This window comes from Triturus cristatus, chromosome 9 (genome assembly GCF_964204655.1).
Source record: "Triturus cristatus chromosome 9, aTriCri1.1, whole genome shotgun sequence".
In the NCBI taxonomy this organism is placed as follows: domain Eukaryota; kingdom Metazoa; phylum Chordata; class Amphibia; order Caudata; family Salamandridae; genus Triturus; species Triturus cristatus.
The window spans coordinates 1,055,422,517-1,055,436,732 of NC_140592.1; the positions used below are offsets into that span (position 1 = coordinate 1,055,422,517).

Consider the following 14,216-nt stretch of genomic DNA (forward strand, 5'->3'; position numbering starts at 1 on the left):
GGTAGATGCTGTTAGCATAGTCCAGCCAAAATAAATGGTTCCGACTACCAAAGGATCAGATTCTTCTGGGATCTGAGTCTTTAGTGTTAATATGCAGACTCCACCACTATAGCTGAATCTGGTCGGCAAGTGCGAGGCCCCAGTCAAACCAAATTCCAAGATTTTCTTTTTACCCCTCTCCATCAAATCGAGTTTCATGGGGGTGAGGCAGGGGCCCATAGACTACTCCCAAGTCAGAACATGGTAAATAGTATTGCTTTTCTTTAAAGGCAGACTCTCATTCACATATTCCTAAGTGGCATGCTTCATTATTATTACCCGTGAGGGCATCCTGGCACTCTGGAGGTGTGTGAGGCTAGTCACGGGAGTGGGCGTGGGAGAGGACTCACTCGCTACCTGCTGTGTTCCCTCAACTCTGACTACCATTCACCGCACTGCTGCTGCGCCAACCATACAACATGGAAAGAAACTTCGCCTGCAACCCAACCCCACCATTCAAAACACCCACCACAACAGCACCAATAGCACCCAGCACTGCACCCGTTCAGGCAAACTCAAACCAGTTTCCATCCACTCACTCTCACTCTTATACATGCTCCTCAACACCCGCTCACTCACCAAGGCACACTACAGAGATTGAGCTGAAAGTCTGCTCCCTGGACCGCCGCTTCCTCACGGAAACATAGCTGAACCCAGCAAAGGCACTGGACATTGCCACGGCAATCCCTGCTGGGTACAAAATCATCAAACAACAGCACCAACACATTCCCAGTGGAGGAATTTATATAATCTTGTAGGACAACATCAGCTGCACCACCTCTGCGGACACCAAAACAAACTACATGGAGAACCTTACCTTCAAGCTACAAATCACAGCCAGCTGCACCCTGTGCGACACCCTGGTGACACACCCTGGTCTACATACCCCCAGGACCACGTGTTAACTTCACCAGCAACATTGCAGACTTTGTCGCTCCACTCATCAACTTCAGTGCCTACATTCTCCTAGGAGACCTAATCTTCGACTTAAAGGACCACACCAACTCTAACTCAATCACCATCCTAAAAAAGCCTTCGCAAACTGCCTCATTCAGCGCATATTTAGCCCCACCCATGCCGCCTGACCCATTCTGGGTCCAGTTTTCACCTTTTTCAATGACAGCACGATCAATAAATCAGCTCCAATCACCTGGACCGACCACGCCCTTGTCAGCTTGAACATCCACTTCCGCCCATTCCAAGTGTTGTGTAGTTCCTATATTACCCATGCAGGCCCTGCGCTGTAGGATTGGTGGCAGACTAACTCTGAGCACCTCCACCGTGAATGTTAGCCTGTTTTCATTAGCTAGCTCACAGTGCAACTATAATCTCCTCTTATCAGGGACAGAATAGTTTCTGGCAACCTTGGATCATGACAACCCCGATCCCCTAGGATCGTGGAAACAATGTACTACCTTTCGCTCAGTCACTCGTGCTGACTTATTCGGTCTCAGAGAGCTACACAGAAGAAACAGTTGGGAGTGTTACAATAAGTATTTATTGCACAGTTGTTCTTCTAATGTAGAATATATGTGCTGCGACAACCGTTAGACAGTAGCAGATATATATGATCAACAGTACAGTGAATATAAAATAATAGTACAGTTCTACCATTTTGCAATAGTCATGCGCACATACATGAATATAAAATACACGATAAAAGAAAGCGTGCGTACTCCTACGATGCCTATCTAGATGTAACTAAGTGTACCTGGCACGTGAGTAGGTGTGAAGCCAAGAATCCCTCTAGGTTTAGTCTAACCCCATTACCTGAAGCAAGAGAGTGTGGGACCCCGTCCTGGTCTCGAGTTGGACACCCCGCAAGGGATGTGTTAGACCACTGTCAGCTGGAGCGTCTGCATACAGGAGCCTCAGCGTCTCTGGTCAGTGTGTCTGCTGGAAGTCTCAATTCCCTCTAACTAATACTAGCAAGAGGTGCTGTATTTATACAGAAAAGTATCTAGGGTTCCTTTGACCCTTGTTTCTTGTATTAGCCATTGTTGGGTTTGAGGATGAAGTATGGGGTGAAGCTTGTACGCAGATATTATGCAGGTGGATGTAGTCCCTGTCTGGTTTCCAAGAATCCTTATGAATATTCATTCATACTGTGTCAGTCTAAAGATTAAGTCATAGAACGCTATTGTTCAGGGAAACCCTTCTTCTGTGCCCAGAACTAGAACTAGGTAAAGGTTCGATCCTAAAAGGCTTGTTACTGTGTAGTGTAGGAGAGGTAAACTAGGTGAAAGGGTATGATGTTACCCGGGCCTATATTAGGGTACCTATATGAAACATAACACAAGAACCACACCAAGCATACTGGCAACATAGCAGTAGACATTGAGAACTTCAGTGGCTGGCTCACTGTCTATGCCAACACCCTGAACCCTTGCAAACAAAACCAAACAGCAAGAATGCAAGCTTAGGCCAGCTAGCACACAGAAGAACTCAGGATGACCAAACTGCACTGCAAGCAACGGGTACACAGGTGTAGAGTGAATCAGGAAGCTACAGAAAAGGATGTCTTCAACTAAGCCTTGAGGCGCCGCAACAAGCAAAAACGGAACACCAAGCAGGACCTAGCAAACCACATCAACGTCAGCCTTAACAGCAGCAAAGAAATCTTCTCCATCATCAAAGATTTCACATCGCCTACAGCAACCACCAGCAACATCAATCCAACACAGGAACTATGCAACAACCTCTTTCTCAGCAACAAAATCAGACAACTTTGACGCTCAACCTGACTGCAACAACCTCGCAGTCAGTCCATCAATCTCAAAAGAATTAACCTTAACCACATGGTATGACAACACCACAGAGGAGACCGTCACAATCAAAGTTCATCCACTCTGGCACCCATCGGACCCAGACTCCTAACACCCTTCAATAAAGGACTCACCCCCATCAGCAAAGGCCTCGCTCTCATACTCAACACCTCAATCAACACAGCCACATTCCCGGAAGCCTGGAAGCACGCAGCTTTCAGCACCCTGCTGTAAAAGCCCTCAGCAGACCCAGAAACACTCACAAACTTTGGGGTGATCCCCCTCCTACCTTACATAGCCAAGGAGAAAGCTATCAACAGATGCCTCACAGCCTGCCTCATCAAGCAATGTTCTTCAACATCACGCAGTCAGGATTTAGACCAAACTACAGTCTGGAGACAGCTCTCATCACAGCAACAGAAGACATACTAGACACAGGAGAAACTGTGGCACTCATCCTATTGGACCTCTTGCAGTTTTCAACATTGTCTCCCAACCCATCCTCAGACATCTGCATGACACAGGCATTCAGAGACCTCGATGGATCTGTTCATTCCTGACTGGAGGAACTCAGTCAAACTATCGCCTTACTCTTCAGAGGCCCAGGAACTCATCTGCAGAGCACCTCAAGGCCACTCACTCCACCGTACCCTCTTCAATAACTACATGATCCCATTGACCAACAACAGCCGCGCACCCAAGACTTCAACATCCTCTCCTACTCTGATGCCACACAAACTATACTGTCTCTCTCAGACAAATCCCCCAACATAAGGAACAAATTCACTGCCTGCATACCGGAAGTGGTCACCTTGATGAAGTCAAACTTTCTCGAACTGAACTGACAAGAAAGAAGTGGTGATATTTGGTAAGAATGCCTCCCCGTGGAACTCCACCTGGCGTCCTACTGACTCACTCGCACCCCAAGCCGACATGCCAGAAACCTTGGGATCATCGACAACAAGCTGGGCATGTCTGCCCAGATCAACGCCGTCACAGAGTCCAACTTCCACACATTGAGGATGCTGTGACAGATCAATAAGTGGCTACCGAACAACACCAGTAGGACTGTCACCAAAGTCCTCATCATCAACAGACTGGAATATTGGAACTCTCATTACGCAGGAATCCCCAAACATTTCACACAAAGATTACAAACTATCAAGAAAGCAACAGCTATACTCCTCTTTAATCGCCAAAGCTGTATACACATCACGTTACATTTAAGGGAGCTCCACTGGCTCCCAATAAACAAGCGCACACAGTTCAAGCGGCTCACCAACACACAAAACACTACACAACCCACACACAGCCAACTTGAACAGCAGCAAACACTTTCACCAACCATCCAGGCACCTACATTCAGCCAGACTTCTAGCACACATTTCACCCACTCACAGAAGCAGAACCAGAGGTGGAGCCTTCTCGTACATCGCGCCAAAAGCATGGAACGATCTTCTGATGCATATTTGAGCATCCTCCTCTCTTCTTGAATTCCGCAAGAAGTATAAGGCATGGCACTTCGAGTAAGTTACCTCCTCACGCCCGGGGCTAGCCTCACACACCTGCACAGCACGAGGATACCCTCACAGGTGATAGTGCGCTGTACATTACGTAATATAACATAAGGCAGAAACCTGCCTGATACAAATCCAGAAATCCTACTGATGCCAACAGCCCAGACAGCTAGTGTGTCAAATCTTGCTCCATCATTTTAGCGATGACTTGAAGATGGGTAATGGGCATGTAGTTCTGCAGATCACTCTGGTCAAAGTTTTAGCTTCTCTTAAAGCTACCTTTTGAATACTTGAATCACCAATATCCACTAGAATGCAGGATGAAATGAAAAAGTTTGCCCTAAAATCAACATAGCGTTACAGTTTCAGTAAAGATCCTTCTCCTAACAATTGTCGAGCAACAGCGTATCAATCAATCAAGTGCATTTGTAAAGCACTCGGCTGCTTCAGAAGAAGCGTCCCGGTGCTAAAAGCAGTGACTGGGACAGATCGGGCTATCATGTCTAATTTTGGTTGAAGAGACAAGTTTTTAGATCTTTCTTGGAGGAGTGCTCGGACTCGGGCATGCGCAGATCAAATGTCATCAACTGTCGTCACTGAATCTCAGCAAATGAAGGTGTAGGGTGTGCAGGCTTGAGTGAAGAACATTGCCCTGCTGCTACATCAGGAGTTTCCCTAAAGGAGAAGCCGATCATAAGTCTTAAGGCTTTTGGCTCATGGCCAAAAGTTCTGGGTGACCCACTCCTCGCTCAGTCTGGAGGCCACTAAGATAACTTGCACTCGGTCTCTCCCAATCTTTTGCAGCACTCTGTGCAGGAGAAGTAGGAGCGGGATGGCATACAGGAGTCCTAATCCCCAATGCAGGCAGAAGGCATCTCCTAGGGAGGACAGCCTTGTGAACTCCATTGTGCAAAGGTTGTGTCACTCTACAGTGGCAAATAGATTGAGACATGGTTCTCCCCATTGCTGCAAAGCACCCTTTGTCATCTCAGAGTGTAGTTGTCATTCGTAATCGACTAGGCAACATCAGCGGGGTTAGTCCGCTCTGGCTTTTTAAGATCCTGCCTGGTGTTAGTCGATCAGAGAGATGCCCTGAGCGTTCAGCCACTTCCAGAGATGTAGCTCAAGGCGCAGCACACACGCCCTACTTCGCCATGTGTGTTGCAGTATCATATGCGGTCGTGTAGTCCGTGAGATCTCACAACTCGTTCTCACTTGATGATCAGGAGAAACGCCTTCAGTGCCAAGTGAAGAGCTCATAACTCCAGCAAGCTGATGTGAAGTTGAGCTGCCGCCGGAGACCAAAGTCCTCTGATCTTCATCTCTACAGATACAACCTCCCTTACCCAGCAACAATGCATCTGTCACAACCATTAGCTCTGGGTGGGTATGGGATAAGCGCCTGCCGCCAGTCTAATTGCTATCTTGCAGCCACCACTGTAGATCTTTACAGTCTCCTTTGACATTTGTATTGACTCGGACAAGTCCCCATTCTTGCTTAGCGCACTGAAAATTCAGACCCCACTGCTGAGCCTTCATATGCCACCTGGCATGGTCCACGAGTAGGATGTAGGTGGTCAAGATGCCCAGAAGCCTCAAAGACGTTCTGAGACCTAAGTCAAGGGTTGAAACATCTGGATCATACCCCAAATGTTGACCTGTTGAGGTGGAGTGATGCTCAGAAGAGCACCATATCCAGGATGTCTCCAAAAAGGGGAAGTCTCTGTTAAGGAGTCAGGTTGATGGAAAAGCCCAGCGATATCAAGAGGTAAACCATAGTCTGGAGGTGGCTTTCGACTACTTGAGAGGAGCCCGCCTTCAGTAGCTAGTTGTTGAGTTGTTGCTGGTTGCCCCCCTCTTTATTTCTTTCTTGCTCAGTCGTTGCTGCTTCCCGCGCCCCCATCCTGCGCCGTGACTTTTGCCGGTCTGCAGCCTGCCCGCTTTGACGTCTATCAAAGCCATTAATCTGTCAGTACGAGTCTGCAGTTCTCCCTAAGGCAGAGTTCTTCAATCTGTGGGGCAGGCCCCCCCAGGGGGGCGGCCCAACTCCACCCTGAAGTCTTACCTTTGTTTGTCTTTTCCTGTCCCGCGTCACAAGCCTTCCCCCATTTCAAATGGAAATTTTTGTTGGGCAGAACTCCGGTAACAGAGGGTTGGAGGGGAGAGGGAGGGAATTAGATGGGGCTCATGCTTTGTCATGTTAAGAGTGAACAGTTATTTTTAATCGTCCCAGGAGGGGGTTAATTCGTAGTGCTGAAATGCTCAGCTGCAGTGGAAGGTGAAAGTCTCCTCTGATAAAATCGAAAGCAAACATACCGTCCTTTTCCTTTGGTTCGATTTCATAGAGCAGAGGAGACTCCTTGCCTTCCACTGCAGCTGAAATGACGGTTACTTTCTTTCACTTTTAGGAGACATCCTGCCTCCCACTGCAGCTGAAGCATTTCAGCTCTATTAATTTAACCCCGTCCTGGGAGGGTTAGCTCTTAGCAGAAAGGAGACACAGTTTATTTTACAATTACACAGGCAGGCACACAATGCCCCACAGGGCTAAAAGGGCTTCAAGTTGCCAAAAGAAAAATGCCCGCCAGCCATGTGTTGTTTAAACAGCCTGCAAATTACTTGTCTTAGCATTAAATATGCTTATAAATAAAGAAGTATTTATTCCTTTGTAATGTTACTTTTCTGTCTTTCTTCCCTTTTATTATCAGTCATGGATCATTCAAGCAGCCCTAGAACATAATTAAAAGTGCTTTCTATTTATATGTGCTGTTCGAAGTATGCACAGACAAGTGATGACAATACAGCTTTAGGTGACTGCTTATTTTTATACCTCCAGGGACATCAAAGTTTTTTGTAAGATCAGCACATTTATTTCCTCCATCCTGAACCCTGGTTAATGCCATAATAGCAATAGTTTAACATATCTGAAACCCTACACTGCCGTCAATAACCTGCTGAGTTACTTCAAGTGTCTTGGAATGCACCATGCATTCAGACAACTCGCTCCTCATTCTCGCCCTTCACTTTCATGCTCACCCTGCACTCACAGCGATCACAATACACTCACACTGATCACCATGCACTCACACCATTCACCCACTTACCCTCCTCACAGTGACCACACTGCACTTATGCCACTCTCCCTGAACTCACACCAATCACCCTTCACTTACCCTGCAGTCACATGAGCACATCGCTCACTCTGCACTCAGTGATCACTCTGCACTCACTTGCGCTGTTCATCCTGTACCTCACCCTGCAATCACACGAGCACACTACTCAACCTGCACTCATATGACACTTCACTCACCTGTCCCCCTCACTGCTCAATCTGGAATCTCACTCAAATAAGCCCATCATTACCCATACATTAATTCGCCCCACTCTGCACTTACATCCGCACCCTAAATTCATATGGTCACCTCACTCACCTTGCAGTCACTCCTCTTACCCTACTTACCCTGGCTCACCATGCATTCACATGGGTAGTCCTGCCACCCACACAGCGCAGAGGGTTAATGTGCCTGCTACAAAGAATGTGTACCATGCAGATCAAAGAACTGAGTGTGAGTAAACAATGAGAAGTGCTATAAAAAAAAGAAATGTTTGCCAGAAAGGTGCTATAGAGAGATGAAGTGCATTGTTAGTGAGTGGTAGTAAGGGATTTCATGGAGAAGGAGGAAATGGAGGAGGGGCACCAAAACAGACTGTTGCACTGTGTGCAATAAGTGCTTAACCCAGCCCTGGGTATGTCGTGCCCCATCAAGGTTTTTGTCCTAAATTACAAATGGATACATTTACATGCACTGCAATCCAGCCTTTCAGGGGGCCCCTTGATAGAGGCAGCTCTGTTTTGCCCTGATGGCCTGGAATAATTCCTAAACAGTTTCTTGTAAATACCGTTTTGTTTCATTTCTGTTTAATGTGATTGATGTGAGAGAGTCTATTAATATTTGCAGAGAAATGTTTTGTTTCATGTAACAACCATAAAAAAAGTTTCTTTTAGATCAAAATGGGTCCTCGTCTGAGATATTGGAGGATATCACAGATATTCGCTGTAAAATTAGTGGGCTCCTGCTTTGCTACAACAGTGAAACCACACATCACTAGCAGCCGCGGCCCGTGGAGGGAGTTCCGTGGGGCGGAAAGGCGGGGCGGGGTGAGGGGCAGGGTGGGGGTACTAAAAACCGGAATATGGATAATTGGAGGTAAGTAAACAATTAAATAAATAAAACTAATTTCGTAGCGCGCGCTTCATTGCATTTTGCGATGCAGCGCATGCTACGAAATTCGTTTTATTTATTTAATTGTTTACTTACCTCCAATTAACCATATTCCGGTTTTTAGTACCCCCCACCCTGCCACTCCCCCGCCCCGCCTTTCCGCCCCACGGAACTTCCTCCACGGGCCGCGGCTGATCACTAGCTCTGAATATTAGATGTAAACACTTTTAGAATTTACAGTCGCTGTTTTGGCTCAAAATGTCTGCAGAATATTCAGCTTTGAGAGAAACTGCTATCAAAACTCTCTTGCCTTTCAGCACGTCCTATTTATGTGAGATTGGGTTCTCAGCACTTGCAGTATTAAAGACTAAGTACCGTTCAAGACTGGATGTGGAGCACAACCTGAGGAGGGCAGTAGCAAAAATCCATCCACAGATTGACCGTCTCTGTGGCGAAAAGCAGGCACACCGTCACATTTATGTTGGTGGTGTTATTAATAATCGATGTCATGTTTAAAACAAAGCATCCTAGTAAAAACAATGTGCGCACATTTTATCTTGGAAAATTGTGTTTTGAGCTGTGTAATAAGCCTCTGTCATTTCACCACACCCACTCACAAACCTGCAGTGTCCTAAACACTCTTATTGTGTTGAACATTATTTGCCGGATATGGCCCATGATATGCGCGTGGCGGCCAATTGTGTAGTGTGCCAGGTTCCTGAAATTTATGTTAGGTGGTGGGGGGGGGGCAACATCCAAAAAGATTCAGCAGGGGGGGCTCAACCTACAAAAGTTTGAAGACCTCCGCCCTGAGGGCTCCTCTGCATGACACAGGATGAAAGGACGCAAGAGCAGGGCTGCCAATATAATATTTTGCTGGTCACACTGGTCTTTTTCTCACGGACACACTCGTGCTTTCTGTGATGTCCACGTCGGCAGAAGCAAAAGAGAAAAAGTCGGCAAAAGCAAAAGAAAACGAAAAAAGACATTGACAGCCAATAGACACAACATAGGCGAGTGCTCCTGGTTTTGGCCATGCTTGTTGCAAGGCGAGGATGCACACTCAGAAGGAGGAGGGGGCGTGACTGCCTCCTAAGTAGTACCCGTCGGCAAGGTATGATAACCAATATTGATCAGTTTCCGGCCCTCTATAGGACAAAGACTCGAGCTGGGAGCACGGTCACAACCACAAAAGAATCTTCAGGCTCAAACTCCAGTTAAATTATTAAAGTAAAATATTTGTCATTGCAGCATTCGCTTCTTAATGTATTTATTTGATTTACGATGAGAAAGTAGATTTCTGTTTTTGAGACATCCCAATTCCCAAAGCAGAAAAATGATGATATTGGAAGAATTGAGCCCGTTTACATTACAAAACCACCTGAAAAGGATCGAGATTTAAAGGCAAGCAAAGTGGTCAGAACGGTTGTGAAAAAAACACTTGTATTTCGATTGAAAGCGTGTGACAGGGTGCCCTTCTGACGGCACACTGGAGTAATTGTTGATATGATCTGCTTTTAGGTTTGGGAAAATCGCAAAAAGTGAAAACATTACACGGTTTTTATAAATAGTAACACATAGTATCAGCGTCATTCATTAAAGAAGAGAGAATCCCTTTGGAGTGTAATGTGCCTTAAGAGTTACTGGGCAGCACTAATTGCAGTAGAAAGAACAAACACAGCATCACTCACACACAGGATTTCTGCCCCTCACACAAGCCTGCTCTGCACAGGCGAACCTGCTTTATCTGGCCTGGCTGCGCGCCAGCCGTGGGCAGAACCTCCTGACAGCGCGCGGCTGACACTCGTCATCCCAGACTTCCCTCTTCACGACAACGCTTCTTGCTGAGAAAAGTACAGCGGAACCGAGTAGCGGGACACGCAAGGCTCCCTGCGACCTACACAAACACCGACAAAGAGGTAACTAACTTCTCTTTAGTATCTTTAAAATTCTTTCCCAACCATGTACGTAAAATCGTAGAACAAGACGAGTGGATATGTGCGGCGTTACAGACAACAGCTTTATGATTCAGTATCTTGTAAGAAACAAGGTTTTAAAAAAACATTTAGCAATAAAAAAAAAAATGTTTATCCGAAAATCGCACATTGATACAAGCCTTAACCACACCAGTCCATCAAAGAACACTTGGCGTAATGGTCACAGATTTTCTACCAATGTATGTACGTTGCACAAGTTTTGACTAGAGTTATGAACGTAAAAGATTTTAGTAATTCAAAGTTACAAAAACATCATATAAATGCTATGAGATGTAAATTACAATGTGAGCTCGTGCTTTATGTCTTAGTTTAGCCAAACAGAGCATTGAAATATACACAATGTATAAGTGGAAAGACTCATTAGAATTTTAGAATCACTGAAATGAAAGTAATCTCACGTTGCTTTTACATGTATTGAGTTTCATACCAATATGTTGTTTATGAGATCTATTTTTCATTGCAGTAGAAAGGTGGGTTCTATCTTGAGAAGCACCAGTAACCACCAGAGGTATTAATTCCCGACTGTAAATAATTCCAGCCCCCTGCTATACCACCATCCAGGTTTCTATGAATCAAAGTTCTTTGAGAAGACGGCATGACATCCAATGATGACCCAATAACAGCAGGGCTGCCCCAGACAATACTGGAACGGAAGAACCTGGTAAAATGCACATATCTTCACTTCTATATGCGGTGTGCATGATCACGACATGCGCTGGCTCAGTAGCCACCAACATTTTGCTGCTAATTTTAATTGCCTCTCATCGGAAACTGCGAACAGAGACCTGGGTATTGACTCTAAATCTGACTATCTCGGATTTGATTCTGGCAATAACCATCATCCCAAGCAGTGTATACAGTTCATTCGGTGGAAGTGCTCTCACAACAGACATGATGGTGTGTCGCCTGGCAGCCTTCTTGTTTGTTCTGCTCCAGTTGTCTTCGTTACATTCATTAACCTGGATGACCATTGATAAATGTACAGAAATAGGGTTCCCGCTGCACTATGCCCAGCTCTTTACAGGCCGGCGGACGTGGTTAATCATCTCTGGACTGTGGATCTACTGCACTTTAACTGCAGCTCTCCCATTTATGGGCTTCGGATGCTATGCGTACAATGAGAATGCCAACATCTGTGCACCAAAGTTTAGTTCTTCGACAAAAGCATACAGCATGGTACTATTAATCCTTGGAATGATCATCCCATTAATGGTTATTTGTGTGCTGTACATCTCTATTGTTCACATTGCGAAACACCAGGCAAGAAGAGGGACATTTGTATGCAACGAGCATCACTGCTACTATGTGCCAATCAGGCCTTACTTCAGGAATACAGTTCTGTTGGTCTCCTCTGCCCGTAAGTCAAATATTTCTTTTCATTTTAAGGGATAGTCACACTAATTTTACACATATTGGTAACCTGGAATTTGTGGGTTAACGACGGAGAAAATGTAAATCACATTTTGTTATCACCAACCATGCATTTGTCAAAGTGGGGCCAGCCTAGACAAAACCTGAAGATATCAGTTCTGTTACTTTTCACTCTCTTCTTCATGCATCAGAATTACTGATCCTCCCCATCCCAATAGTACACAGGGGCTTGAGGGAAGCAGTAGAATGAGAGGTCTCTTGTCTCTCTCGGATCTGGTCAGACCAGAGACACACAAAGGAGTGCAATCACGGCCTCCCCTGTAAGATTTCAATCCGCGGTTTGACAATTTCCTCAGACAGAAATGCGGTCAGCATGTCCCCGCTCTCCACTTTCGCACTGAATCCCGAAAGCCTCACCTTTGGATGGATAGTATCGGGAGGAGGTGAGAGGAAAAGATTTAAAGGATGGTGGGAGGTTGTCTGGTATTGATATTTAGACAGGGTGAGGGGTGCTTTACCAATGGTGGTGGGGGTGTGGGTGGAAGGATGTCAGCTTTTTAAAATAATTAGGCAGAGGGTGGAGTTGTTAAAAGTGGTGTTAATAGCAGTCATGGTGGGTGGAAGAACACAGAGTTTTTGTGTTTAAGCTTGGGGTGAGTGGTTCTTATGTAGTGGTAGAACGCAAGGTATTTCTTTTAGATTTAGAAGGGTTACAAAGGATAGGAAGCGAGGAGGGTAAGTGAATCTGAGTGAGAGGGGAGTGGGATGAGTAACAGTATCATGAGTGAAGCTCCCTATGACTCCTCTCCCACAGCAAAGCTGCTCCAAAGTATTAACTTACAGAGGGTAGGTCTCAAACACAACCTAGAATTGTGGTTGGTTAACTAGTAGTAATTGGGGTTACAAGTGACATCATCGATAGTTACCATCTGAAATACTGCACAATATTGCATCAGAATAACAAAGTCCTCACAACTACATGAGGTAAAACATATGCTCATAAGTATCACTCATTACCAAAAGACGATTCTAAGAACAACACAGGCCTTTCAGTTTTACAGTGATAACCAAAGCTAGAGAATATTCGTAGAATCTGCCGAACATGAACACGCCCTTCTCGATGGGGCATAGACTAAAAACTACATAGCAAATAAGGACGGCGGCTTACAGCTTTACTATGTTGTTATGGAAGGCATAATGCTTGTGGGAAAAACGCCTGCACATGGGCTGGAGCAGGAGTAGTTTTAGATTCTCTATACAATAGAGCTAACATGTGGGCTTTTAAACAAATACTTTAATGTCTTGTTTAACTATCATTGGCTGAGTGTAATTTCATTAAATCAATCAACCAATCAATCGTGGTTTATATAGCGCGACTAATCACACGTGAGGGTCTCAAGGCGCTGTTAAATTGGTTAGACTAAAAAGGCCTCTTTGGGTACTTCAGTATTTTTCAGAACCAACAACGTGAGGCAGGTTTAGGAATGTTTACACAGGTTCGATCAGGCATGCTGCAGTTAAAATTTAACCAAAACACTCTCGGGTAGAAAGAGGAGGTTCCGGTACAGCAGGCAAACATCAAAGTCACTCGCAGGTTTTGTGTCCTACCTGAGGGCCGCAACAGAATCGAAAACCACCTGGTGTCTCCTCAGCAAATAACGCCCACACACACCTCATCTTCATACTTAAGCTTCTCTATATTTTATGGAAATGTGCATTTTTGATAAAGTTAGCAGCCAGTTCTCGGACAATCGTTTTGTTTCTTCAAATGGAAAATCAAACCAACGTATCCCAAAGCTTCCTTCCTCACGCTCTAGGCCCAGTTTTACATTTGTGCTCGATGATTTAGCACAGTTCTGGTATGTTTGACCGACTGCTCCAAGTCACTTGCTGCTTAACAAATACTTCCAAAAAGCCTGGGCCTGGGAGCCAGTGAGTTAATCGTCCCCCGACTTCAAGGTTATAAAGTGCAGGACACAAACCCTACTCCTGCTATGGGGGCAACTCCAAAACGGGTTCGTGTGTGCAGTGGTGAGGAGCCACATTACACACCAACTGCAGTCTTCTAGAGGTGGGAGCCCAATATTTGGCTTCAAAAGCAGTCATACCAACATTGAGTTTGGTAAGGTGTACAAGTCACGAACAGTTACTGTCAATATCCAAAACATTGCGGTGGGAATGTCCCTACACCAAGGTTTCTCAACATAGTCCTGCGTTATGTACAAAAGAGGGCATTGGAATTTGAGATTTCTATCAAATAATTACCCCAATATTCAGGTTCGGATTCCAGTAGGTAACAGATTA

The 14,216-nt window shown here is 45.4% G+C and overlaps 2 protein-coding genes across 2 annotated transcripts in view; one reads left to right on the plus strand and one right to left on the minus strand.

Moving 5' to 3' along the window:
• The window catches only part of SEC23A (SEC23 homolog A, COPII component), a 989,636-nt gene that overhangs the window by 412,036 nt on the left and 563,384 nt on the right, over positions 1-14,216 (minus strand). The gene's annotated exons all lie outside the window — the stretch shown is intronic.
• Positions 10,327-14,216, plus strand: part of LOC146799366 (rhodopsin, GQ-coupled-like) — a 53,054-nt gene continuing 49,164 nt past the window's right edge. The window contains exons 1-2 of the mRNA XM_085626923.1: positions 10,327-10,463; positions 11,005-11,898. Coding sequence (XP_085483049.1) covers positions 11,208-11,898 — 691 coding nt within the window. The 5' untranslated portion in view covers positions 10,327-10,463; positions 11,005-11,207. The remainder of the gene's footprint in view (positions 10,464-11,004; positions 11,899-14,216) is intronic.